At 51.4% G+C, this 23921-nt stretch overlaps 4 protein-coding genes across 7 annotated transcripts; 1 reads left to right on the plus strand and 3 right to left on the minus strand.

The window, feature by feature from the left end:
- Window positions 1-88: 88 nt before the first annotated feature.
- On the minus strand, window positions 89-5144 carry LOC112895047 (probable sugar phosphate/phosphate translocator At1g06470). 2 transcript variants are annotated; one of them, XM_025962912.1, is made up of 12 exons: window positions 4457-5144; window positions 4172-4344; window positions 3358-3443; window positions 3221-3270; window positions 2940-3007; window positions 2514-2614; window positions 2322-2334; window positions 1772-1956; window positions 1198-1284; window positions 995-1089; window positions 694-821; window positions 89-614 (listed from the first exon to the last, which is right to left on the minus strand). In XM_025962912.1, exons 1-11 carry the CDS (start codon window positions 4885-4887, stop codon window positions 698-700), a joined length of 1413 nt encoding a protein of 470 aa, XP_025818697.1. In that variant the 5' UTR covers window positions 4888-5144; the 3' UTR covers window positions 89-614; window positions 694-697. The 2 variants fall into 2 exon arrangements, with proteins under 2 accessions (XP_025818697.1, XP_025818696.1); XM_025962911.1 differs by having other exon boundaries at window positions 685-821; window positions 4457-5143.
- A 749-nt stretch (window positions 5145-5893) lies between these two features.
- On the minus strand, window positions 5894-7475 carry LOC112895588 (transcription repressor OFP1-like). The gene has a single exon (XM_025963547.1). The coding sequence runs from the start codon at window positions 7472-7474 to the stop codon at window positions 6461-6463; it is 1014 nt and encodes a 337-aa protein (XP_025819332.1). The 5' UTR covers window position 7475; the 3' UTR covers window positions 5894-6460.
- A 7646-nt stretch (window positions 7476-15121) lies between these two features.
- Window positions 15122-19639, plus strand: LOC112893607 (probable alpha,alpha-trehalose-phosphate synthase [UDP-forming] 7). Of its 2 annotated transcripts, XM_025961029.1 has the most exons (4): window positions 15122-15325; window positions 15422-17447; window positions 17932-18205; window positions 18787-19164. In XM_025961029.1, the coding sequence occupies exons 2-4, from the start codon at window positions 15496-15498 to the stop codon at window positions 19162-19164; spliced, it is 2604 nt and encodes an 867-aa protein (XP_025816814.1). In that variant the 5' UTR covers window positions 15122-15325; window positions 15422-15495. The 2 variants fall into 2 exon arrangements, with proteins under 2 accessions (XP_025816814.1, XP_025816813.1); XM_025961028.1 differs by lacking the exon at window positions 15122-15325 and having other exon boundaries at window positions 15382-17447; window positions 18787-19639.
- Window positions 19640-20817: 1178 nt separating this feature from the next.
- On the minus strand, window positions 20818-23568 carry LOC112893608 (heat stress transcription factor A-4b). 2 transcript variants are annotated; one of them, XM_025961031.1, is made up of 3 exons: window positions 22926-23568; window positions 21659-22355; window positions 20818-21616 (listed from the first exon to the last, which is right to left on the minus strand). In XM_025961031.1, exons 1-3 carry the CDS (start codon window positions 23139-23141, stop codon window positions 21180-21182), a joined length of 1350 nt encoding a protein of 449 aa, XP_025816816.1. In that variant the 5' UTR covers window positions 23142-23568; the 3' UTR covers window positions 20818-21179. The 2 variants fall into 2 exon arrangements, with proteins under 2 accessions (XP_025816816.1, XP_025816815.1); XM_025961030.1 differs by having other exon boundaries at window positions 20818-22355; window positions 22926-23560.
- Between the last annotated feature and the right edge of the window lie 353 nt (window positions 23569-23921).

Here is a 23921-nt window from a genome sequence, read left to right on the forward strand (position 1 = left end):
TGTTACCAGAAACCAAAATGGCCTACTAAGGAAACTGAGATGGCTGACGGGGCCGATTTGGCACCCGTGCTTTCTAGATACAAGAATCTCCAAAATTAAGAGGGATGAACTTTATATAAACCTAAAAGAGGGAGAACTCTAACGTGTGATGTTTGTACATTACACGGTATACATTCACATACAGCACAACATATCAACATCGTTTATTTTTATCTCAAAGGGGCGGAAACCATGTCCCTACTCTCCTTCAGCAATCAGAATGCACTCCAAAATTGAGCTCTCTCCTCTTCCAGTAAACTAAAAGTGCACTGCTGTATTTCTAACTGTAACCGTTGGTATCGTGGACATACTGCACAATTCCTCGTTCACATATATGCACCATTTCTTTTGTTCTTGGAAGGACAAAACCTTTGTACTGATACCGGATCCACGTTGAGTGTGTCTTCCCAACAAGGCTGTTAGTGCCATGTCCATGCATGACAGTCCCATGCAATCTTAGAGCACAAATACGAAATCAGTTAGCCTGTGAAAGTAAGACGATTGTATCAATGCCCTGTGCAGGTACAGATGATCTTGCTCCTCTGGAACCACCAGTGCATAAAATAGCCTGTTTTCTGAAAAATCAGCGAGTCCAATTGTTAAAGTAACTCAAAACAGTAAGAAATTTCCAAGCAAAAGTCCTACCTGACGTACAAAGTCAGCCTGTATCATCTTGATCTTCAATATCATCATCAAGGATAACATATTTTGAAGTGCCATTGGAAGATTGGATATTTGATCCAGCATCTTTATTGTGATGGCCTTTTTTGAACCTCTTATATCTGCTCACAAAACAAGATTAGTCGGTAAATATTGTATATGCATTAGAAATAAGCATGTGTTTCCACTTTAAAGATTCAAAGTTGAAATTTTGTTTAGTCATTTACTAATTACGGAATTGTAATAATAATAACATGGAAATACAAATATTCAGCATATGAAAGTTTCAACTCACTTGTACAAATTGAATAGACTGACGCCAAATATTATTATTGCCAGCCCAAGCCCCTTTAACCAGGTAAATGGGTCATTAAAGAATAGCACAGCAACCTGTATGTTTTTTATTGTAAACAAAGTCACAATCACATGAGTGAACTAGCATAGATGAATTGATTGATATAAACTAACACGGCAAGCAAAATCAAATTTTAGTTATACCAGAATAGTGACAGCTTCCTTCACAATTCCTGCAACGGTCACTGTTACAGCACTAGTCACGGAAACAAGAACATATTCTGTCAAAACCTGCAAGTGAACAGATCCCGTCAAACCAAGTTTTAGAGAACAATTCAAGATTGGCACATTCACAACAGGAATGAATGGCGAACATGTCCTAATAATAAATCAAAAGTAGACTCCATAATGAGAAGACTTGCTACAAGTATTGCTGGTTATTTTATATAATAATGAAAAACTCCCTCAATAGTTGCACAACTATCTCATGCTGTCATGTAGACAAGGAGGCAGAGTTAACAGAATCAACCATGCTTCACCCCATTTCATGATATGTTTAAATCCCTCAACCTACTTCAATACTTCAAATCATTAAAACCAAGGGTAGAAAACATAAATAGCACTGCCGGTTTCCTTAATGAACAGTCCAGAAATAACACATTCCATTAGACTGGGAACATATTTTGAGACTGAGGGAGTAGTAGCTAACTTTAATAACTCTAAGAAGTGAGAAGCAAGCATAAATATTATTCCCAGAAAAGGAGCAAATGATACATACCATAAAAAAGGCCAAGGCGCCACCTAGAAGCAGCAATAAGCTGCTCCTTATTATATGAGCAGAACTATCAAAAAAGTGACTTGCTCTGAAATCATGCCATGGATCCATGGCAATAGAAATAATTGCTGTTACTATTGCCATCACTGGGGCAACATTGCTCATCAAGGTAAAAGGATTCTTTAATCCTGCACGGTAAAAAAATAAAATAAAATTATGATGCCATAGAGATGATACTTAACATACTGACTGATTCATAACAGAATACATTGCTTTTGAAGTTATCGATTTTCATATTTCAGACCATAATGGTACAGAGTCTAATGCAATGTATTCACAGTTTCGCACAGATGATAATGGAAAAGTTTGAGATGACAATGCAATAGCAGTTATAGATAGATCAGTAGTCATACTCCCAAAGAAATTAAGTCCAAATCAGATGTATATGAATGTTTATGAACCTTGTATTCAGGCACATGACTGATGCCAGCACATGAATGAAACATGTAATAGTGTTCCTCAGTGAGTAAAATGGTAAAGATAGAATGCTTACCGTATTCCTCTTTCTTCAGCGGTTTTGGCAGACATAAGGGGAAAAAAGGCAAAAGTTCAGTCACGGCTGGGATGAAACGAAAATACAACACAGATATATGAAACTAATAGGACCAGGTATCCTGTCCAATAACCAATATAAAAAAAGAGAACAAAAATAAGAAAATTCTGAAAGTGTTATATAATAACAAACCTGGAGAAGAATCTGGGTCATCGACCAGCGGAAACCAGACATAACAGCAGCAAGCATAATAAATATAAATCCCCAAAGATTAAATTCTGTCTCTTTAGCAACTGCGAGGTAGAAAGTTAGACCCAGTTAAAGATGGTAAGACAAGTTTTAGAACATAAGTGGCATGCAGTTAGGAATTAAGATGCAATGTTAAGCCATAGATTACACCAACCATAAAATTTAGCAAAACTCTAGTTCGAAGGCTATTTTCTTAGCCCTGAATATGTTGATGTAAGAATGTAAGACAACTTTTAGAACGTAAGTGGCATGCAGTAAGGAACTAAGATGCAATTTTAAGCCATAGAGTACACCAACCCTAAAATTTAGCAAAACTCTAGTTCGAAGGCTATTTTCTTCCCTGAATATGTTGATATAAGAATGTGTTACCTGTTAGTAGAACTCCAAACGAAATAATCAGCATGATTCCAAGAAGACTAAAGCTGGGTTTCTCTAGCCTTCCAGAAAAAGAAAGTGAATTTCAGCTTGTGACATGAAAATTGAAAAATAATACAAAGCATAGCAGAAGAACAGGAAAAGATAATTCTAGACACAAATAACATATGAAAAACACACAAAGCAATTTACATTGACACAATGAAAGCAAGAAGCAGCTAAACTTGAATACAAAAAGGCATTACAACTAAAGGCAAAGTAGCAAGCAAAGTTACCTGAAGATAAAAGCAAACAGAAGAATGAAAATTGGAGCAGCAGATTTGCACTGCACAATAATATAAAAAGGACAATTAGAATCTCAACTATTAATTAGTAGACCAAAGAATAATGATCCTCATAGAAAGAATTATACCATTGTTGCAAATGTCACAGTAATGAAAACAAGTGAAATGTTGCTCAGGTTTATATCAAGAGCAGTAGCCAAAGCTGTTGGGACAACTGCAGAACAAATACTGAAATTATTATACATCGAATGCAGAGTAAATACTGAAGTTACTATACATTGCAACTTAAACAAGAAAATACAGACAAATAAGCATAAAGAAATGTAAAGGCTATAAAAATGTTTCACCTAGCTTTTTTGGTTGATAGAGTCAGAAGTGTTTCAAGATCATAGGCAATGGTCCAAATTAACCGAAATGTAATAACAAAGATACACGCAGCTAGCGGTGCGGAACCAAACTGTATTTTTCAGCATATGTGGTTCTGTATCAGTTTCAATCCGTATCATGGTCATAAATGTGAGGGCGTGCACCTCCTGAAACCTGTGTTTGATTCTCAAGAAGAAGCATGGGCGAGAATAACCTTCTAAAAAAAGCAGCACCACACTTTATTGCACTTTTCCATCCTTCCTTAATCTGGCATATAAGTTGTTCTGTCTACATATTTGGCCTTACTGTTGTTTCATCACTAAAAAGCCTAACTCTGTCCATGTTTAATGCGGACCTGACCCCGAAAAGGCTAATTTCAGCATACGTTTTCCTCCATGCTAGTCATACTGTATTTGACAGTCCTATCCACCACCAGTCCAAAATAGCCAAGCTGGTTTTACTAATCATAAAGCACTGAGCTATCAAATTCTCATGACATTTTGCACTGTAAGTGCAACAGATCCTCATCCTACTATCATAGCATCTGAATAGCATTAGAAACAACACATTACCCACCTCGTAAACTGTAATCCTTCCACGTCATTTTCCTGGTTCCTCCCTCCACGCCACGGTGCTGGAACCACACGATGGCCCTGGACGCCACGGCCTGCATCGTGAAATGCACCGTGTTCATCAGGAAGGGAGCCGGGAACTTCCACATGTGCTTCCCCAGCATCTCCTTGTTGTACCTGATCACACGCGCACGCGCACGGAATGAACAACTAGCGACAAATGCATCCGCATACAAAGCTCGCCTGAATATCCGGATTGCAGAATTAACGAACAAAACGCGTTACTCACAGCGTCAAGCATGTGCTCAGCGTGTACCAACTCGCAATCAACCCGATGACCTTCGCAACCAACCACGGCGACATCGGCAAGCCCTCAGATCTCGCCGCCGGTCCCGCCTCAATGTCCATCGGTAAGCTGCTGCTGCCACCGCCGCCGGGGGCGGAGGGCAGGAGCGGCAGCTCGAACTCCTCGGAGTCGTCGCCGTCGCTGGTCGCCGCAGCGTCGAGGCCATTGGAGGGGGCGGCGGCGGACGGGTCCCTGCACCACCGCGAGAACGACGGCTCCCTGCGGATCCCTCCCGCCTTCTTCCGGTGCCCGCTAGCCTCGTCCCGAGGCTCTCCCCCACGCTCATCGAGCTCCGCGGCTGCCTCCGGCGGCTCCCCCTCCTCTTCCTTCGGGTGCGGGCTTCCGGGCCCGTCCTCGACGGCGCAGTCCCCCATGGGACGGCGACGGCTGAAGCTTCTACAGGCACCTGGATCTGGCAAGCGGTGCTGATCGCATCGGCGGCGTGGGCGCGAGAGGTACGGCGGTGGTGTCGGCAGCCGACGCGAAGCCGCGGACCAGGGGTTTTGCGGCAGCTTGGTCCGCTTCGATTTTTGGTAGCAAGTCAAAATCCAGCACCTCGTCGCGGCGACTTCCGAGCGGGTAAAACTGGTAGTTTTGCTCGCACGCTTTGCAGCCTTGCGGGCATCCGAGAGGAGGAGCCCTTTTCCCATTTTTCTCGCCGGCGCCTTGTCGTGCACGTGCAGGCGTGCAGCGCACCCCGGGCTAGGCTAGGCATGTGAAATCACACGTTCTTTCGTAGAGAATTGTGCAGCTGGACGGGCCAAATTGTGCAGTGAAGAGAACACCGGCCCAAATTGGACGGCCCAAAATTTGGCCTATCTGACGTACTAGCTGAGAGCGTTGTCATCAAGTACAGCGTACAGCGCATTTGCATTGCATACGGCGTACACAGCACCCAAGCGAGTCCGAAGACAGAATACATATACGCATGGCATGGAGATGGAGCAATGCGTTGCGTTCATTAATACTGTACGTAAGATCTGCCAAAATTCCATCGCTGTGGAAACTGTTTGCAAGTCAGAGGGATGAATAGGATCACTGCCAGCATCGACCGCCACCATAACTTGCACCGTTGCACGAGGTCAGGAGGAGTACTGCTGCGGTCAAAGCAGCGGGCCGGCGACCTGTATCCCTGCTCATACAATTGTAAAGCCGTCGTCGTCGATGGATGACAATTTTTTTCTCTGAACATTTGCGAGCTCAGAACTTCGGGCTCACATCCGGATGGAAGACCGCGTGCCCCTCCCCGCGTCCACGAAGTAAAAACAGCAAGCGAACAAAAACAGAAACAGTAGGCTTCGTGCCAGTAAAAACAGAGGAAAACAGCGAGCTATAGCTCAAGTCAGTGCAGTACTATGCAGCAAACAGCAAGCACTGGCCACATCAACTGCTCATCCTTTCAAACAAAAGCCGGAGCTCGGCAGCTATTTGAATTCTAGAAACTGGAGACCTTGGAATCTTTCGCCGTGTCATACATGCCGCCAAATTACGCGGCTGGAGCATCCGGATCCAAGTGAAAATAATGAAATGAGTAGCCTTATTTTTTTTGTCCCTTCCTTGCACTTCACTGACCCTGAAGCTGGGCTGGCAAACACACAACACTCGAGAAACAGTTCTTCTTGAGCAGTAGTTTTTCACAGTTCTGCCTGCATAGTACAAGTACAACAATTTCCGTCGTCCAGCGCGCGCAAGTCTCGCAAACAACAAGGCCAAGGCCGCCTCAAAAGCGAGCGCAGCAGGGTACCACGCCCCACAGCTTTCCCCAGCCACGCGTGAAAAGGCCACGTCGGCACGTACGCCATAAAAAAACGCGTGGAAATCAGCGTCCACGTCGGCTCCGGACACGCCATGATGGATGCCGACACCCGCTGGGGGTGCCCGCCGATCTCGAGTTGCTCCCTGATCCTGCTGCATGGGCGTGTTGTGTTGTGGTAGGTAGCCAGGTACTCAGGTGCGCGGCGGCGGGGCGCCGGCGGCGGCGGTGGCGGCACGGGAGGTGGCGCTGTTGAGCTCGAACCACACCTGGCGGAAGACCTTGACGATGCAGTCGTGGTGCTCGTCGGCGTTGAGCGACAGGTAGCACGCCAGCAGCGTCTCCAGCTCCTCGGGCCGCCCCACCATGCGCTTGCTCGCGATCATCTCCACCATCGACGCCCGGAACTCGCGCTGCGGGTCCCGCGTCCGCCGCACCACAGCGAACCGCTCCAGCTCCGACACCGCCGCCGCCGCGCAGCTCGGCCGAGGGGAGCGCACGCGCACCGCCGGCGCCAGGCGCGCGCCGGGGGCCCTCGCGGAGGAGAACGACCTCCGCCCGCTGACAACGCGCCGGTGCCGGCGCCGGCGGCTCCGCGGCCGCTTTTCCTCGTCCGTGTCGGACGGCAGCGGCGTCAGGACCGGCGTCAGCGTCCGCACCGGCGCCAGCGTGGGCAGCGCCTTCGGGGAGGCGGGGCGGGAGAGGGAGGCGAGGTGGCCGAGAGGCGGGAGGTCGCGGTCGCCGCCGACCGAGTAGTGGCGACGGCGGCACAGCTGCCGCGCGGCCGCGGCCTCGGACCCTGTGTCGTCGTTGCCCACCGAGCGGCGACGCGGGGCGACCTCCGCCACCGTGGCCCCGGTGTCGTCGCGGTGCGGGACAATGTCATGATGAGCTGCCTCGGCAGCGGGTGATGACGAATCAGCCGGGCTGCTCCGCGACGCCGACGCGGGGCTGGGGCTCGTGGGCACGTGGAAGCACGACGGGAACGCGGTGGCCGCCTGAGCGGTGGTCTTTGCCGCAGGCGTCGCGTGCCCGTGCCTAGCAGCGGCCGCGCCGTTCTTGGCCGTCAGCTTGGAGAGCCACGCCAAGGGCGAGAAGGACGAGAAGATCGCCTTGCTCTTCCCCTTGCCCTCTTGCTGCCGCTCTTGCTCTACTGGTCGCAGAGCTTCCCGCTGCTGTTGCTTACAGCTTCTAAGCCCCCACCTCATGGCTTCCCACTGGTTTCTTCTCGAGCTGGCGTCTGTGAGCTCGGAGGCTGGAGATGGAGAGTGAGGACTGAGGAGAGCTGGAGCTGGGGCTTTTAAAACGGGAGGTTTTGGCGGTTCGCCGCATGGGGAATGCGAGTTGGTGTGGGCGCTATTGGAAATTCGCAACTTTCCCTAAACAAAATACAATAAAAAGAAATACGCAACGAAACTTTTTTGAGTTTGAACTTTGAAGTTCATGACTCATGAGAGCTTTCTGCCATGCCCAAAGAAGTAGGCGAGAAAGTGATTGTTCCACTTTTCTTGGCGCTTCATGCGTGCCGCTGGGCTACGCCTGATTGGTCCCCGTGATTGGTGCTACTAGTGATTTCTCAAGCACTGATATGCGTAGGAGCAGAAAGTGCTCAACATGTTTGCTAGTACATGCTGCTGCCCCTGGCTTTTTCCAATAGGGCCATGCAGGTTAAAGAACAGGTGCCCGTAGTACCGCATCGCAGCCTTGCAGGAGTGTGTGCACTGCCTGCCGGTGCTGCGCCCGCGCGGCTTTCGGGTTTTCCAAGGCCCTGACGATCATCTTTATATCAATCAGATCAGGAGATTGGCTCACTGGCTGTGCATCACACTTGTTTAAGCTCAGCACTCGCACCCCAGATTCTAAATTTCCGTGTGGTTTCCCCGTGTCTGGTGTGGAACCACCAGAAATATAGAATACCCCACCAAGATCAGCCGATGCGCACCAGGTCCGGCTTCGGGAACAGATAGGATGCCGGGAGCAGGCGCGACGCGACCGAGCTTTGGGTGCGTGCGTGCGCGCGTGGATTTCCCGAGGGCCATGCCATACCGCGTCTCATCTCATCTTTGCGTGCCTGCGCGGCTGCGCCAGATGCCGGCACCGGCGCACAGGAAAGCCGAGCAGCGCGCACGCCGGGCCCCATGCCGGACGCAACGCACGGCGCGACAGAACCGCCCGAAGCGGCGAAAGTGGCAGACACGCGCAGGCGCGCAGCGCTGGACGGGTAACTCGGACAGCGCCGGGGCAGGCGCGCTGCTTGCCGGCTGCTCCTGCCTGCCTTTCCTTCGCAACGCGAGCGGCTCCATATGCTTACTGTTCCCATTGCTTCCTGCAGCCTCTCTGACGCTCTCGAGCACGGCCCTGTCGCGCTCCGCCGGGGGCGGCCTCTTTGTTTGAATTGAACGCCGTCCCGCCGCCTCGGGCCTTTTCTCGTCCGACGACACCATGGCGTTCGCGATCGATGGATCTACAGCAGATGCACAGTATCTGTATGACTGTATGCCGTTTGCGATGTGTTACATTTTTTAGCAGAGGCTGCATCTTCGAGCATGCGCTGTTGCTAGGCACTCGTCGAAGCACCTTTGATTGAACCAGCACTTACGCTCCTGCGGCGCAGAGGCAGCTCTACTCAGCTGGTCTATGCACCCCAAACGGCAGATTTTCTCTGCGCTCCGAGCTACTCCCTACCGGTGAAAGATCATTCATTCCTCTGCATTCCTAGCTACTCCCTTTCCCTGCTGATGCGAAGATCTTCAATTCATCCACATCCATGCGCCAGAGCCAGACGCAAACGATTTCTGCCTTCGCCTGGCTCATCCATGTGCTCGGCCGCTTCGGTTCAAAAAATGGGGTCCCCCTCACTTTTAGCCATGCCAATATGCCATGCAGCAGCGTGCCTCAAGGGCAAAGGCCCCAGCCTAGACTTGGACTCAGGGTAGAGACTAGAGAGGGGCGCACACGCAGCTGTCCTTCCCGTCAGGTTTTCTTCGTGGCACAGTACCATGATTTGAAATTTTGAAACGTGGGGACGTGAGAAGATGTAGGTCGATAGCTGCAGGCACGTAGAAGTCTTTAGCTCAGAATACAGATGAGCTAGCTCTAGAGTAGCTGCTATAGTGCTGTTTTGAGCCCCTGTCTGACTTTACGAGTGTCAATTCGCCCGGCACATAATTTAAATTTCCAGCTAAAAGTACTGATTTGAAACGAAAAGTTGTAAAGAGTGAAGATGCGACCTGGTTGGGGTTCGGAGATGTGCTTCTGATAATTGGTACAGTCCTTTCCCCAAGTCCCTTCCAGGACAGAGAGTCGCAAGGCAAATTTTTACTTTCCCGGAAGGACATCCCTACTAGGCCCAATTGTTCTGCTGGGCATGGATTCAAATGTACGGCCCATGAACACCCTTCTCCGTTTTTTCTTCTTAGCACATGGGCCATTTATGATGTACAGTAACATTTCTTTTTCCAGAGTATACACACCGTCAACCCGTCATAAGTACACGAGCATTTATGATTGTACACGTAAGCTCCGAACACGCAGGTGGTCCAGAAGGAGCAAAAGATGTGCGATGCCTGGACCATCCTCTAAACCGACCCGACAGGACACGAAATAGAAAACGAAGACTTGCCTCCCAACGGTGCAGCCTTTACCGTCAAAATAATGCGGTCTGACCGAAGCCCTTGACCGGAGATTTTTGCCTTTTAAATACGCGCGTCTTTGAAACTTTCGTGGTACACGTACTGGTAGTCTGGTATGCATCAAAAGCCTGGAGCCGTGGAGCGACGAACACGTCAAGATCCGGCGGCAGCCTAGGTCTCCGTGCAGGCGTGCGTGACAATGCAACCACGCGGTCGCTCGCGCGCATCTTCGTCGCAGCTGCTCGTGGGCTGGCGCTAGATCAACCGTTCCGCGAGGAGGATCAGCACGTTTGACTTGAAGTGGCACAGCATCACGATGGTCCTGGTCCCATCCGTGCTGTTTCTTTTGTTCATGTCATACAGTTGCGCGAGCCTGTTCCTCGCGCCGCCGGTCCGACGTCGAAGCTGCAAATCGCGCGCACATCGCGTTGGGATGTGTCCCAACTCCCAAAGGCATTGGATTTTACAAGAACCTGTTCTGTGCAGAGACGACATCGCTTTCCAAACAGAAACCACCGAACCAGGCGCCGGCGAGAAGAGGCATCCGAAGAGAAGAGGCCGAAACCAAGGCGGCCAGGCAGCACGAGCGCAGAGAGGAAAACCAAAGAAATCCCCGCCGCCGTGCCCTGGTCCCTGGCTCCCTGCAGACCATCCGAAACACAACCGATAAATCTCGCGCACGGCGTGAAGAAAAGAAACCCGGAGCCGCCGCGCGGTTCCTGTCCGCAGCAGATGCGCGCGTTGGACGGACGCGCGTCGCCGTCTTATCGCGAGCCGCTGGGTCAGGGTCAAGGTCAAGGCCCGAACCCAGCCGCGCACCAGATCGCGCCGGTGGCCATGCCCGCCGGATCCGGAGCCATCCGCCGCGGCCCTTTCCGCCCCGCTTTCCGCCGACGGCGACGGTCGCTGCCCCGGCGCGGGCGCCTCGACGCCTCGTCGCGTACGCACACCAAGGCCAGGCGCCGCGCGCGCACGTTCGATGGCGATCACCGCAGCCGCATCCGCCGAGCCATCCGGAGCGCATCTGCCCTGCAAATTCAATGAAGTGCGCGCGCAAAATCTCCCCAGCTTGTCGCGTCCCGGTGCGCGCGATACGAACGCCGCCGCTTCCGGTGCCAGCCACGGCCTGTCTGTCGCTCGCGGCTGCCCCGGTCGGGATCGTGACGCGACGTGACCGTCCGATCTCTTTCCGCGCCGTATCCCCGCGTGATCATACCCGTTCGGTGCGTGTGTGGCGCCGGCGCCACGCCGGCATATCCTCTTGCGCCGCCGGGCTTGGCTGGATAATCCGGGCTCTCTCGTCTTCCACTGGTCAAGCTCCCCCCAGTGGCACTCGCCCGCATGTGGCTCAGGCGTGGCGGGGGAAAGGCGGAGGTATCTTTCGCCAAAAGAAGAGGGAGAGAGCGCCGGCTTCCATTTTGTCACCAGAATAATATCGCGGTGACCTTCGTTTCAGCACTCCACGGCATGTGGGGGCATTTGATTCGATCGCACGCGGGCCAATCGGCAACCCCCCAGCTAGAGAACTTGGTCCTTCGCCGCCCGTTCAAACTAGATTCGTTCAGATGGCTAGGGGTGCACGCGCTGGCCACATGAACACGCGAGGCCCTTGCCACCCCCACCCCCACCCCCCTGGCATCGTGAAGGGCAGATCCCTGTACACGTACGGCTACCTGAAGGCCCAAAGGGCTGGCTTGAACGAAGCACGTAAAAAGGCACGGGCCGGCCAGGATATGCAGGATCCGGCCACGCCGCTTTCGCGAGATCCAGCCGCAGGTGGGGGATGTGCGCGCCTCTCGTTTTTCCTTTTTTTTTCTTGGAAAAGATTTCCTTCGATTTTCCTCTGGAGTGCTCCTGAAGCACCCAAAAGCAAGAAAACAAAAGGGAGCCCAAGGAACACGAGGTCGACGGGTTCAGAAGCTTTTTTGTTCCTCGGCACCTGCAGGCGGCTAACCAACCAACTGGTACAAGACAACAAGTACATGCTCTTCATTAAACATGAGCTTAGCTGCTAAAAAAGCCCAACTAGCAGCTAGCAGGCAGCAGCAAAGGACCCCCGGGCTAGTCGCCCGGTGGTGTGCGGCCTCGCAGCGCTCGGACGCGAAGCAAGCGACCGGAGAGGAAAGCGGCGAGCGCATGAGCGCGCCCGCCCGGGTTAAAGCGCCGCGTCCGTTGCAACGACGACAAAGCCGGCGCCCCCTTGGATGGATCCGCCCGCGAGAAGGCCACTAAACCACCGCCGCACGAGGGCGCCGTGGAGGGGATTGAAGTAGTTGGCACGAGGGCCGGCTCCCTACCCACTGGTGCTCGTGCCGACGTGCGAGTGCAATAGCGACGGAGAGAGAACACAAGTTGGCGTATTTTGGTTCGGGGAATCAAAGTTTAAGTCTCCCGTGATTGGTGTTGTCCTTCACTATCCCTATTTTCTGATAGAGGCCCTCCCTCCCACTAATAAAAGATACATGTCGTGGTGTGCATGAAGTAAAGCTTGGAGCCTTCGAGTGAAAATATGACATTTCAGATAGATGTAATCAAACATTTTGAAAGTACTTCTCATAGCCTGTTTCAGTGTGCAATATGACCCGATTCTTTTAATTCTCATTGTCATCTTTTGATTTTTCGTAGAATGTAAAAAAAAATTGAGCAATCAAACTCAGCGTGATTTATTTTTATTTTACAATTTCCCCCCTGGTCTGTATGGCTTTATAAGGCTATGACAAAAATATGCCTACGAAATGATCTGAGCAATCATCCGGATCATATTCGAGTGAGGGCCCTCTGCCTATTTGGCTCCACTCAAGCAGTTGGACGCTGAAAGTTGCCTTTGGCTGCAAGCCCATCATCACGTCAGGAGGCAGCGGCGGCCCGGGGATGCGAAAGCGTGACGCGCTCATATCCGCATAAAATCCGGGGATATGCCCTCGGCAAATTGCAGCCGAGCTAGGCTGTTTGCCCCCTTTCCATTTTCTTATTACCGCGTTCTTTTGCCCCGGGGGCGTAGGCTTTACTGGGACCTTTGTTGTTACGTAGAAAAAGCATGGCTTTTGTAGAAAAAGGTCGCGTGCAACTTATCTGGGCTAGCCCGGCGGCACGGCGGCCTTTCGGTTACTCGCAAGTGGAATCTCCTCATCTGATGAAACGGGATCCGGATCAGCTGGAGTCTGGAGACGCTCCAGCCTCCAGGCGACATTTTATTTGGACATGGCCTTCCAGTAGAACGAAACGCTTCGCACTCGTGTTCTTTTTTCCTTTTCAGATCTGTGCAACCGATTCACCTCCAAAACATTTTAAAACCACCAAACTTTCAGATCAGACTTCTACCAAGGGGCGAGCTCAGTTGTCGGCGTGCGCGTGAGTACGTGACCATGTGAGCCAGATATTTTACTCGCAAACTAACAGTTACGCGTGCTAGCTGAACCTGTGGCCGACCCGTAGTTCACTCGTAACCAACTGAAAACAGCTTTGCGGGCACGGAGACCGGCCCCGCCGTCGCCGGCGGCGCTGGACCACGCACCGCGCGCGCCGTGCGGTCCCGACCCACCCGTCCGACCTGGCGTCCACGCAGAGAACAGGATAAGACAGCTTTGAAATGCTTTGCATGCGAGCCGCACATCGAGACGGCCGCCTGTTTCTTTCTTTAATCCTCTCCCCCGTTCTCATCGTTGGGAGGTGGCTGACTCGATGCCTACGCGGACGCAGCAGGCCAGCAGCTATCGTGCCGTGCGCGGCCCCGATCGCGGCCGCTCACCCCGTCACGGACACAGGCACAGCAGCCTTCACGCGGGCGGGGGCGGGGGCGGGCCGCGCCGGCCGCACGGTGACGACGACCCGCCACCGCCACCGCCGCCGCCGCCACGTGCTGCTGCTGTCGCTGGTCAGCCAGCCGTGGCGCCCGGCGGCCTCCGGCTCCCGCGCCCCGCCCCGCCCGGTCAACACGTACGACGGCGGATGGAGCTGCGAGTTGGCGTCTGGCGGCGACCAGCCAGGCTGACCGCGCCAATCCGGGGGGGTGGGGGGGTTCCGTTGGACGACGCGGATCCAGCCTCCGCCTTGGAAAATCTGTCGTTGGCCGTCGTCGTCCCGGGCCAGCAGCCACAGCCAGCCCCACGTTTGACAGCATCAGTTCCGGGCTTAATTAAAATAAACAAACCTGGCCTGGAGCCTTGGACTGCTTCGCTAAGCTCCGTCTACGGGTCAATTACCTGGATTATCTCCAGATTACATCGGCTGTCCTTTGTTCCATCGCGCGTCGCGAATTTGGTTCGCCGCGACCTGGCTGGCTGAGCGCACCAGGCAGGCCACAGTAAGATGCGTCTGTGTTTGGGTGGTGAAAAGGACAAACGCAAGCACCGAAACGACTATTCTCCTCTGAAGAAAACCAGAGCGGTGAAAATGATGCCGCATCGAAGTTACAGGCTGCGGACGCGGGAGGCTTTGGATCGCGAATGGGACGGGGACGCAGGATCACACAGATCTTCGCGATGGTTGGTTGGGATCGTAGGGTCGTTATCCAAGGTAGAAATCCGACACGTTGGAATCATATACTGGCCTTGAATCATATCCAAAGTATCCGGCCATTATCGGAGAATTTCTGATGACCAGACAGATTTCGATTTTTTCTGCGTAGGGTAAAAAGGCGGGGAGAAAATCGCGGGGGTTGGATTGGATAGAGCAGGGGACGTGGGGGGAGAGTCGCTCCCCGCTCGTCACACCTGACGTCACGCGAGCACGCGGACGTGGCAGTTCCTGTACGCGACACGTTTTTCTCGCCGCCGGGCGGGCGCTCACCTCTATGCAGCAGGCACGGAAAAGACGAGGGAGGGAAACATCCAAATGCACCCCACGGAACAGATGAATTTGGCAAACAGTTCTTTTAAAGTGGCCCATCGGCCATCGCCCATGGCCGTTCGAACCACCAGCCCCCCGGGCTGATCCGAGCCGTTCGTCGACCAGGCACGATTGGAACTGCTCGTATCTGAACCGTCCGGTGCACGGGCCCTACGGAAGAAGGTGGGGCGCGTGACGCCAGCTGGCACCGGAGGGGGCAGGCGCAACCTTATCCTCTTTTCCCGAGGCATCCCGTCCCTAGGCGCGGTCCAAGGAGCCCTAACCCACCGACAGGCCGTGGGTCCATATGTCAGTGATGGGTGGTCCAGGAAAGGTCCCGCGCGCCCCGCCCAACACGCCCGTGGAATATACGGGCGCGTCCTTGCCTCCGTCTCCCCTACCCCTCTCTCTCTCCCCCCCCTTGCCTCGCCTCTGGTCGCGTTTCGCACTCTGAAGTCTCAACTCGCGAACCCACCACCTCCCTCCCTCGCCGCCTCCCTCAGATCAGATCAAAGCACACCAACTCCTCCTCCTCCTCTTCATCCTCCTACTAGGGTTTGGTGAAACCCTCCGCCCCGTGGATCGGAAGGGCTAGCTAGGGTTTGCTCACCTCTCGCGGCGAAGCTCTCTCTTTTCATCTGCTCGGTGTTTCAGCCATGATGTCGCGGTCGTATACCAACCTGCTCGATCTCGCAGAGGGCAACTTCGCGGCGCTGGGCCCGGCCGGCGGCGGGGGGCGGCGGAGGCAAGGGTCGTTCGGGCTGAAGCGGATGTCGCGGGTGATGACGGTGCCGGGGACGCTGTCGGAGCTCGACGGCGAGGACGAGTCGGAGCCCGCGGCGACCAGCAGCGTCGCCTCCGACGTGCCCTCGTCGGTGGCGGCCGACCGGATGATCGTCGTCTCTAACCAGCTGCCCGTTGTCGCACGGCGGCGGCCCGATGGCCGAGGATGGTCCTTCTCCTGGGACGATGACTCGCTGCTCCTCCAGCTCCGCGACGGCATTCCCGACGAGATGGAGGTGCTCTTTGTCGGCTCCCTACGCGCCGACGTTCCCGTCGCCGAGCAGGACGATGTGTCGCAGGCGCTGCTCGATCGATTCCGCTGTGCGCCGGTGTTCCTCCCCGACCACCTCAACGACCGCTTCTACCACGGCTTCTGCAAGCGCCAGCTCTGGCCTCTGTTCCACTACATGCTCCCCTTCTCATCATCCGCGTCCGCCGCCACCACCTCATCGTCGCCCGGCGACGGTCGATTCGACCGTAGCGCTTGGGAGGCGTACGTGCTCGCCAACAAGTTCTTCTTCGAGAAGGTCGTTGAGGTTATCAACCCGGAGGACGACTACGTCTGGGTTCATGACTACCACCTCATGGCGCTGCCTACCTTCCTCCGCCGCCGGTTCAACCGCCTCCGCATCGGATTCTTCCTCCACAGCCCCTTCCCCTCGTCAGAGATCTACCGCACCCTCCCTGTTCGTGAGGAGATATTGAAGGCACTGCTCAATTGTGACCTCATTGGGTTTCATACTTTCGATTACGCCAGACACTTCCTCTCGTGCTGCAGTAGGATGCTGGGAATTGAATACCAGTCAAAGCGTGGGTACATTGGATTGGATTACTTTGGCCGCACTGTTGGGATCAAAATCATGCCAGTGGGAATTCATATGGGTCAATTGCAGTCAGGTCTGCGCTTGCCTGACCGGGAATGGAGGCTTTCCGAGCTTCAACAGCAGTTTGAGGGGAAAACTGTCTTGCTTGGTGTGGATGATATGGATATCTTCAAGGGGATCAATTTGAAGCTTCTTGCCTTTGAGAATATGCTGAGGACCCATCCCAAGTGGCAGGGCCGAGCAGTATTAGTGCAGATTGCTAACCCAGCCCGTGGGAAGGGTAAGGATCTGGAAACCATCCAGGCTGAGATTGAGGAGAGCTGCCGGAGGATTAATGGGGACTTTGGCCAGTCAGGGTATAGCCCTGTTGTTTTCATTGATCGTGATGTGTCAAGTGTTGAGAAGATTGCCTATTATACAATAGCAGAATGTGTGGTGGTGACTGCTGTGAGGGATGGGATGAACTTGACACCATATGAATACATTGTCTGTAGGCAGGGTGCCCCAGGATCCGAGTCCATATCAGAGGTGAGTGGGCCAAAGAAGAGCATGCTGGTTGTGTCAGAGTTTATTGGGTGCTCACCGTCGCTGAGTGGTGCTATTCGGGTTAACCCGTGGAATATAGAGGCAACCGCAGAGGGGATGAATGAGGCCATTTCAATGCCTGAACAGGAAAAACAGTTGAGGCATGAGAAGCATTACCGTTATGTCAGCAGCCATGATGTTGCCTACTGGTCAAAGAGCTTCATCCAAGACTTGGAAAGGGCTTGTAAGGACCACTTTAGGAGGACTTGTTGGGGCATAGGGTTGGGTTTCGGTTTCAGGGTGGTGGCCTTGGACCCTCATTTCACAAAGCTTAACATAGATTCAATTGTTAATGCTTATGAAATTTCAGAGAGCAGGGCTATTTTGCTTGACTATGATGGAACTTTGGTTCCTCAGACTTCCATCAATAAGCCACCTAGCCCAGAAGTTGTGAGTATTATCAATACCCTTTGCTCAGATAGGAGAAACATTGTTTTTCTTGTCAGTGGGCGAGACAAGGATACATTGGGAGAGTGGTTTGCCTTATGTCCAAAGCTGGGGATTGCAGCTGAACATGGTTACTTCTTAAGGTATGTTCTTTTCCATTTTTGCACAATTGATACTTGTTTGTGAAGTACTGGCAGCTGGATACTATGCCTTTTCTATAAATAGCAAGAGCAATACAGATTATCCTTACCAAACATTGAACTTAGTTAGCAGATATGGTTTTAAGTGGCTTCATTACTTATGTAACATTGAACTTAGTCTGTGATATACAGCCTTTTTTCCTGTCCTCACAAGCAGAATAGAGGCAGTTGCTGTGTTTGTCCTTCATAACTTTTGGTCAAGATAGTATTTGTTATTCTTTTTGGGGTTAAATTGGCCCTCTATATTGATCGCTTGGAATATTAACTTTACATTAACCTGAAGGTCTCATATGAACATGAATGTTATGAATCAATTTTAGGCTATTGATTTTTTATTCATTTAACAGCAGTAATTTGTTTAACCAGCTGCTATAAAAATGTCTAAACTAGAAAGGGTCTTTGAAATAAGATTTCGAAATTTGTGTAGGTGGTCTAGAGACGAAGAGTGGCAAACCTGCACCCAGGCTTTGGACTTTGGATGGATGGAAATGGCAAAGCCAGTGATGAATTTGTACACAGAAGCAACTGATGGATCCTCCATTGAGACCAAGGAAAGTGCTTTGGTGTGGCACCATCAGGATGCTGACCCAGGCTTTGGATCATCACAGGCAAAGGAATTGCTTGATCACCTGGAAAGTGTACTAGCAAATGAACCAGTCACTGTTAAGAGTGGCCAGTTCATTGTTGAAGTCAAACCTCAGGTTCGTTCATCTATTAATTTCCCAAAACCTTTCTTGAAAGATCTGTGCCTTTTAACATGTGAGTTCATTATTTGTGCCTTTGAAAAACACATTCGGTATTTTATTTTCATGTGTCTATAAAGTAATGTTGAACTGTAGATCACTAGCTAGCACCTTTATTTTTCTCACAATTGATATGATCATCAGTTTCAATTTTTAAGCACCCATTGCAGTTCTTTTTCCTTTTACAATATATTAGCATAATTTTTATTCACTATTAGGCTATTAGGTCCACTCAGTTATAAAAGACCTCATTAGTCCTGTTTTGGCTTCTATCTGGTTGTGGGAGTGCTCTCTGAGGCTACTTTTGAAGAAGCAATTTGGTGACACTTTTCTGTGGTTTTAGTAGTATATGCTTTGTAGCCGTTGCTGAAAAGCGCCTTATTGTTTGCCTTATCACCTATGGGGCCTTGGGTACTTAAACTTCTGTAATGTTTTCGTGCACGTTAGTAATATTGAAGTTCGAGTTATGTCATATGGCTTTTACCTTGCATGATCAACCTTCACTTAAGATTCATTCCTGTTCTTGTGCTAATCTGCAGGGAGTAAGCAAGGGAGTAGTTGCTGAGAGGATACTTGCATCAATGAAGGAGGGAGGAAAGCAGGTTGATTTCGTACTGTGTATTGGTGATGACAGGTCGGACGAGGACATGTTTGAAAACATTGCCGATATCATGAAGAGGAATATGGTTGCTCCAAGAACACCACTGTTTGCGTGCACTGTGGGACAAAAACCAAGCAAAGCCAAATTCTACCTGGACGATACATTTGAAGTGGTCACCATGCTGAGCGCACTGGCAGATGCCACAGAACCTGAACTGGAGACTGATTCGGCTGATGAATTGGCCGCATCTATTTCATCACTTGATATTGGTGATGAACAATCAGAATCCACTGATAGACCAATTGGAGGATCTTAGTGCACTTCCAGAATATGATGATTGATTCAATAGTCTCTTCTGCACATTTTTCTGATGGATATGAAGTTCGATGACTAACACCTGGGCCTATAAATGCTCCAGAGGAAGGCTTCTCAATCTGCTGCACTCCAAGTTTCTCTAGTCGGGCAAGACAATATGACCTTTTGCTGCAAGACGTAGGCCCATATGTCCATAGCTGACTCGCCGACTTTGTTTGCACGTTTCTCTTTCACTTTTTCGTTCCTTTGGTTGAAGTAAAATGAAAAGCTTCACGGAAGGCAAGTGAATCGTGGGGCTGATGTAATGTGATGGGTATAGGAGTGGCACATGTGAAAGGAGTCCGTGCAATCTGTGATTCGATCTCTTATTAACAGGTTACAAAGTGGTGGCACCTTTTGAACTATAAGTTGTAGCAATCTCAAGGGTGAGGTCTGAATTGTTTCGTTGCTTCAAAGCTGGATCTTGGCTGCTTTTCTCTGATGGTTTTGCTCCTACGTTTTCCCCTTTCTCCTTTTGCCTTGAAAATGTTTGCTTTGTCAACACTGTCGCTGGATCATGGCGTATGCAAGCATATACTTTAGCCTATCTGCCTGTCGGTTTTGTAATGCCGTTGCCAGCGAGCGCGGGATGCTTGGAGATTGTACGGGCGTTGTCGTGGCAGATTTTGCTTGGAGTACTGGCAAAGGGATCTTGGAATTTGGTTTCGTGGACTGCGGGCGGCTTGATCTTGTTCATAGTCTCCCAGTTCTTTGGGTGGGAGAATGACTTAAAATCATTCCAACTTGTTGATCCTGCGGCAGGTCTACAAAGTGATTTGTCCTGTATAAACAGTACCGTAAAAAATACGCTGACCTAGGCCGTCGTATTTGCCTATTTGCTAGACGCTGCCGAGCATCGATCGTTCAGCTGGACGCCGATTAGCACGACGCACGTACTGATCACAGTGGCGCATTTCAACACGCTAACGTACCAATGCACAGTGGCACACCGGCGCCTGTAACTGTAAGCATACTCTTCGGTTTCATGTCTGGCTGGCAGAACAAGAGCTTGGAAACATCTCTCCCAAGACTTCCAACCGTGCGGCAGCCATACCCGTACGCCATGCGGATTGAACCCCACGAACCGACAGCAAACCGTAGCCAGCGCAACCGCATGCATGGCAATTGGCAAAAAAAAAGAAGAAGAAGAGAGTGCCTTACTGCGTACAGTGGCTGGTAGTGCGTCAGCAAATCATCATACCACGCTGTTCTGTCAGGCATCGGCACACAGGATCACGGAAAATCAACGGAATCATGCGCAAATAGTGAAAGGAACCGGATCCGCATGGTCACGAACCGGGCAGATCGAGCTGGACAAGCCGCCGGGCCGGCACGACGAATAATCAAGGTCCTGGTCATTCCACAAAGCTGAAAGCTAGTGGCAATTATTTAACATTGTACCCCTCAAAGTAGCATTTAACATTATGTATTACATCTGTCCCTGCAGAAAAAAAAATGAAACTACCAGACACTTCATCAAGCATGAAGCACCGAATGCGACACCAAATATAGTTCACCAGGCAAACACCAGAAAAGAAGAAGAAAAAGGTAAGAGAACAACTTTGACGATTCCAACAGAAAAGGTGTGGCTAATAAAAGGATAATGTTCCAAAAGTAAATTAGTTATGCAGTCTATATATAGAATTCAACATCAAAGTGATTATTATCATCCATCAATATAACCATGACCCCAACCTGAGAAATCATAGAAGTTGTGGACAACAATATCAGGAAGTGTCAAGTGACCAGGTATGAACACAACATACCTCACAAAAGTATAGCAACTAATCTCTGCATCACTCTAAACATGGGCAAAGTACAAGGGAAAAAGGTATGTTACTCTACAAAGTCGATGTCAGTCAGACATATCGCACTGCAGTAGGCCAAGATATGATACACTATGAAGTACAAGTCAGAGGTCCCAAGGTTCTATGTGTTTCTGTGCTAACTGTTTTCAGCTACAAGAAATACGAACAGTTAGGTTTTCTCCGCCGAGGTGAGATGCCCCAGCTTTTCTGTCATCTGTTCCACATTCTTCTTTCCCCACCATAAGTTTTCCCGATCTCCTGTTCTCGTCTGATCATCTTTACTGTCTCCATCTCGCCTTTCTGATTGGACCTCCTGATGCACATTGGAACCAGGCTGCTCAGTAAGAAATTGCTCCCAAAAGCCGTCGTTTGCCCCAGTTGCTAAACTAGGATGGTCCTCTGCAGGTTGATCTCTTGATGGACCAGTTTCTGTAATAGCAGGCTCCAGATTAACATCTATCTCAGACACCTTAGCTCGTGAATCTGTACAGGACTGCATTTGAGGGAGGGGAGGACTTTCTGCGCAGCTAGTTGACTCTGTTACGTCATGAGAAGAGAGCGAATCTCCTGCCCCAGCTGAAGAGGTATGCATCCTTGAGAGTGAATCTCCTGCCCCAGCTGAAGAGGTATGCATCCTTGAGAGTGAATCTCCTGCACCAGCTGAAGAGGTATGCATCCTTGACGGAGGTGAGGGTACACGGGGATCACTTTCTCCAGATGAATGTAGCTCTGTGATAACAACGGCTGATGAAGGTCCCGGGACACCATCATCATATGAAATATCAAATGCTTCACTTGCTTCTCGAAAGAAATTCTCCAATGTGTTCAAGGAAGACTCCATTTTGTCAAATGATTCTCTGCAAACTGGTGGGTTCGTTAAGCCCCCATGCACAATCTGATTCCCCTCGGTATTTGCATCTTGGTGGAGAGAAACAGGTATTGGTAGTCTCCTTTTCTTTCTGTGATGATCAGGTTGCTGCACAAAGCTAGAGCGAAATCCTGGTGCCCGTACAATATCTCTGACATATGCTATCAGATTCTTTTGCCGATCCTCCAAAAATATCAACTTATTCTCCAGCTCCTGCATTCGTCTCTCCATATCAAGTTTCTTTTCCGCATTCTTTTCAAGCTCTGAGATCAGATCTGCATTCTCGCACTTGAGCTTCTCAATTTCCTCTTCATATTCCCGCCTTTCATTATCTGCCAACAGTGCAGAAGCCTGATTGTGTGATGAGTGACTGAATATGGGCTTGCGCCTATGTATATTTTTCAGACGGTGCCGTTGTCCCCTAATGAAATCCTCATTTGCAAACTCCCATTGCTCAGGATCAATTTTTCTGAAGCCCTGCATAATAAGAACAAGCAGAAACCTATCACCATAGTATCGCAAAAATATGATCTGTCAAGGCTCATAAGTCACTAGAAATCACGTGCTATCAGCAAAAGAAAATGGAAGCACAACAGCTGAATCATAATTCAGTTTGGTTTTTAGTTGATTTGATGTGGGTGTGGAAAAACATGTCACTTCAACAGCCTCTACCGTTGCCAGAGGATCATTTGTCAAACGACCCTCGAATTCAGTCAGGTCTAGAAGGAAAAAAAGCATCCCACCAAGCTAATTGGTTGTCTACAACTACAAGTAAGGCACATGGAATTAAACCTAACGCAAAACACCAATACGCTATGCTATAACAAGAAACCAATCCATTTGGCCTATGACGATACCCTAAGCACTTGCTCTGCGACAGCTCATAAGATTTGGCCCCAAATTGTAGGATTCCCGCACAGGCGCAAACAATCATAGCTGACAGCAGCACGCCACCACGCATCACGATCGACCAAACCCGAATTGGGCAGCCACGGAGGCGGGGGTGGGAGAAAAGGAGACGAAGGGCAGGCCGCGGGGGCGGCTTACGTAGGTGTTGAGCTGCCGCACGAAGCTGGAGAAGTTGTTGTGCTTGAAGTACTTGGGGAGCAGATCCCTACAGAACTCGGCCTGGTTGGCGACGACGAAGCTGGTCCCCGGCGGCGTCCACGCCACGACGGCGTCCGTGGCTGGGTCGTCCACCATCTCGTACGTCTTGCTCAGGAACGGCGGCAGCGAGGACGCGCCCCCGCCGCCCGCCTCCATCCCCTCCCCCCCCCCCCCCCCCCCCCCCAAACCCTCCCCGAGACCAGCCTCCCCTCCCCCTCCTCCTCCTCCTCCTCCTCAGGCTGCTGCGGCGGCGGAGGCGCGGCGCATGCCCGGTGTGATCCGGGGGAAGCGGCTCGCGGCTGCTTGCTCGTGGTTTGGTTGGTTGGTGGCCGGGGCAGGGAGAATTTCCTCTCGCTCTCGGAATCGGATTGGCGGAAATTTCCAGAAGGCTAGATTGCGGCGTGGGCCTCGAGCGCGGGCAGCAGCGCGGAGGCGGGGCGGGGCGGTGACAGCCAGTGCGCGGTTCTGGTTGGGTCGGGTCGGGTTGGGTTAGGTAAGCAGTGACGCGTTGGGGCGCCGCGGCTTGTGCGACCGGAGCAGCGGATGGCGAGGTGAAATGGTCGAGCCGTGACCCGTCCGTCCGGAGGCTGTGGTGGCGATGGGAGCCGTGCGGGGCGGGCTCGGTTCGGTAGCGCGGGGATGGCGACTGGCGAGTGGTTTGATCGATCCCTCCTCGGCTTCACCGTCGGGGTGGACTTCCCCGTGGTTTCTATCTCTGGCCTGCTGTACGGCCATTGGCGCCGCGGTCCGCTTCGTCTGCCGTTGTTCTTGGCTTCTTGCGCACCGCGTGGTGCTACGAGCATCACGTCATCAGGTCATCCGCGAAATGGAGCTCGTCGCCGTTCCGTCCGTTGTCCGCATTGTTAGGGCGGAGCCGCGGCGGAGTGTAGCGTGCTTTTCTGCTACGGATTAAGGACCGGAAAAGAGCACCTTTTT

Source organism: Panicum hallii, chromosome 5 (assembly GCF_002211085.1).
Source record: "Panicum hallii strain FIL2 chromosome 5, PHallii_v3.1, whole genome shotgun sequence".
Classification (NCBI taxonomy): Eukaryota; Viridiplantae; Streptophyta; class Magnoliopsida; order Poales; family Poaceae; genus Panicum; species Panicum hallii.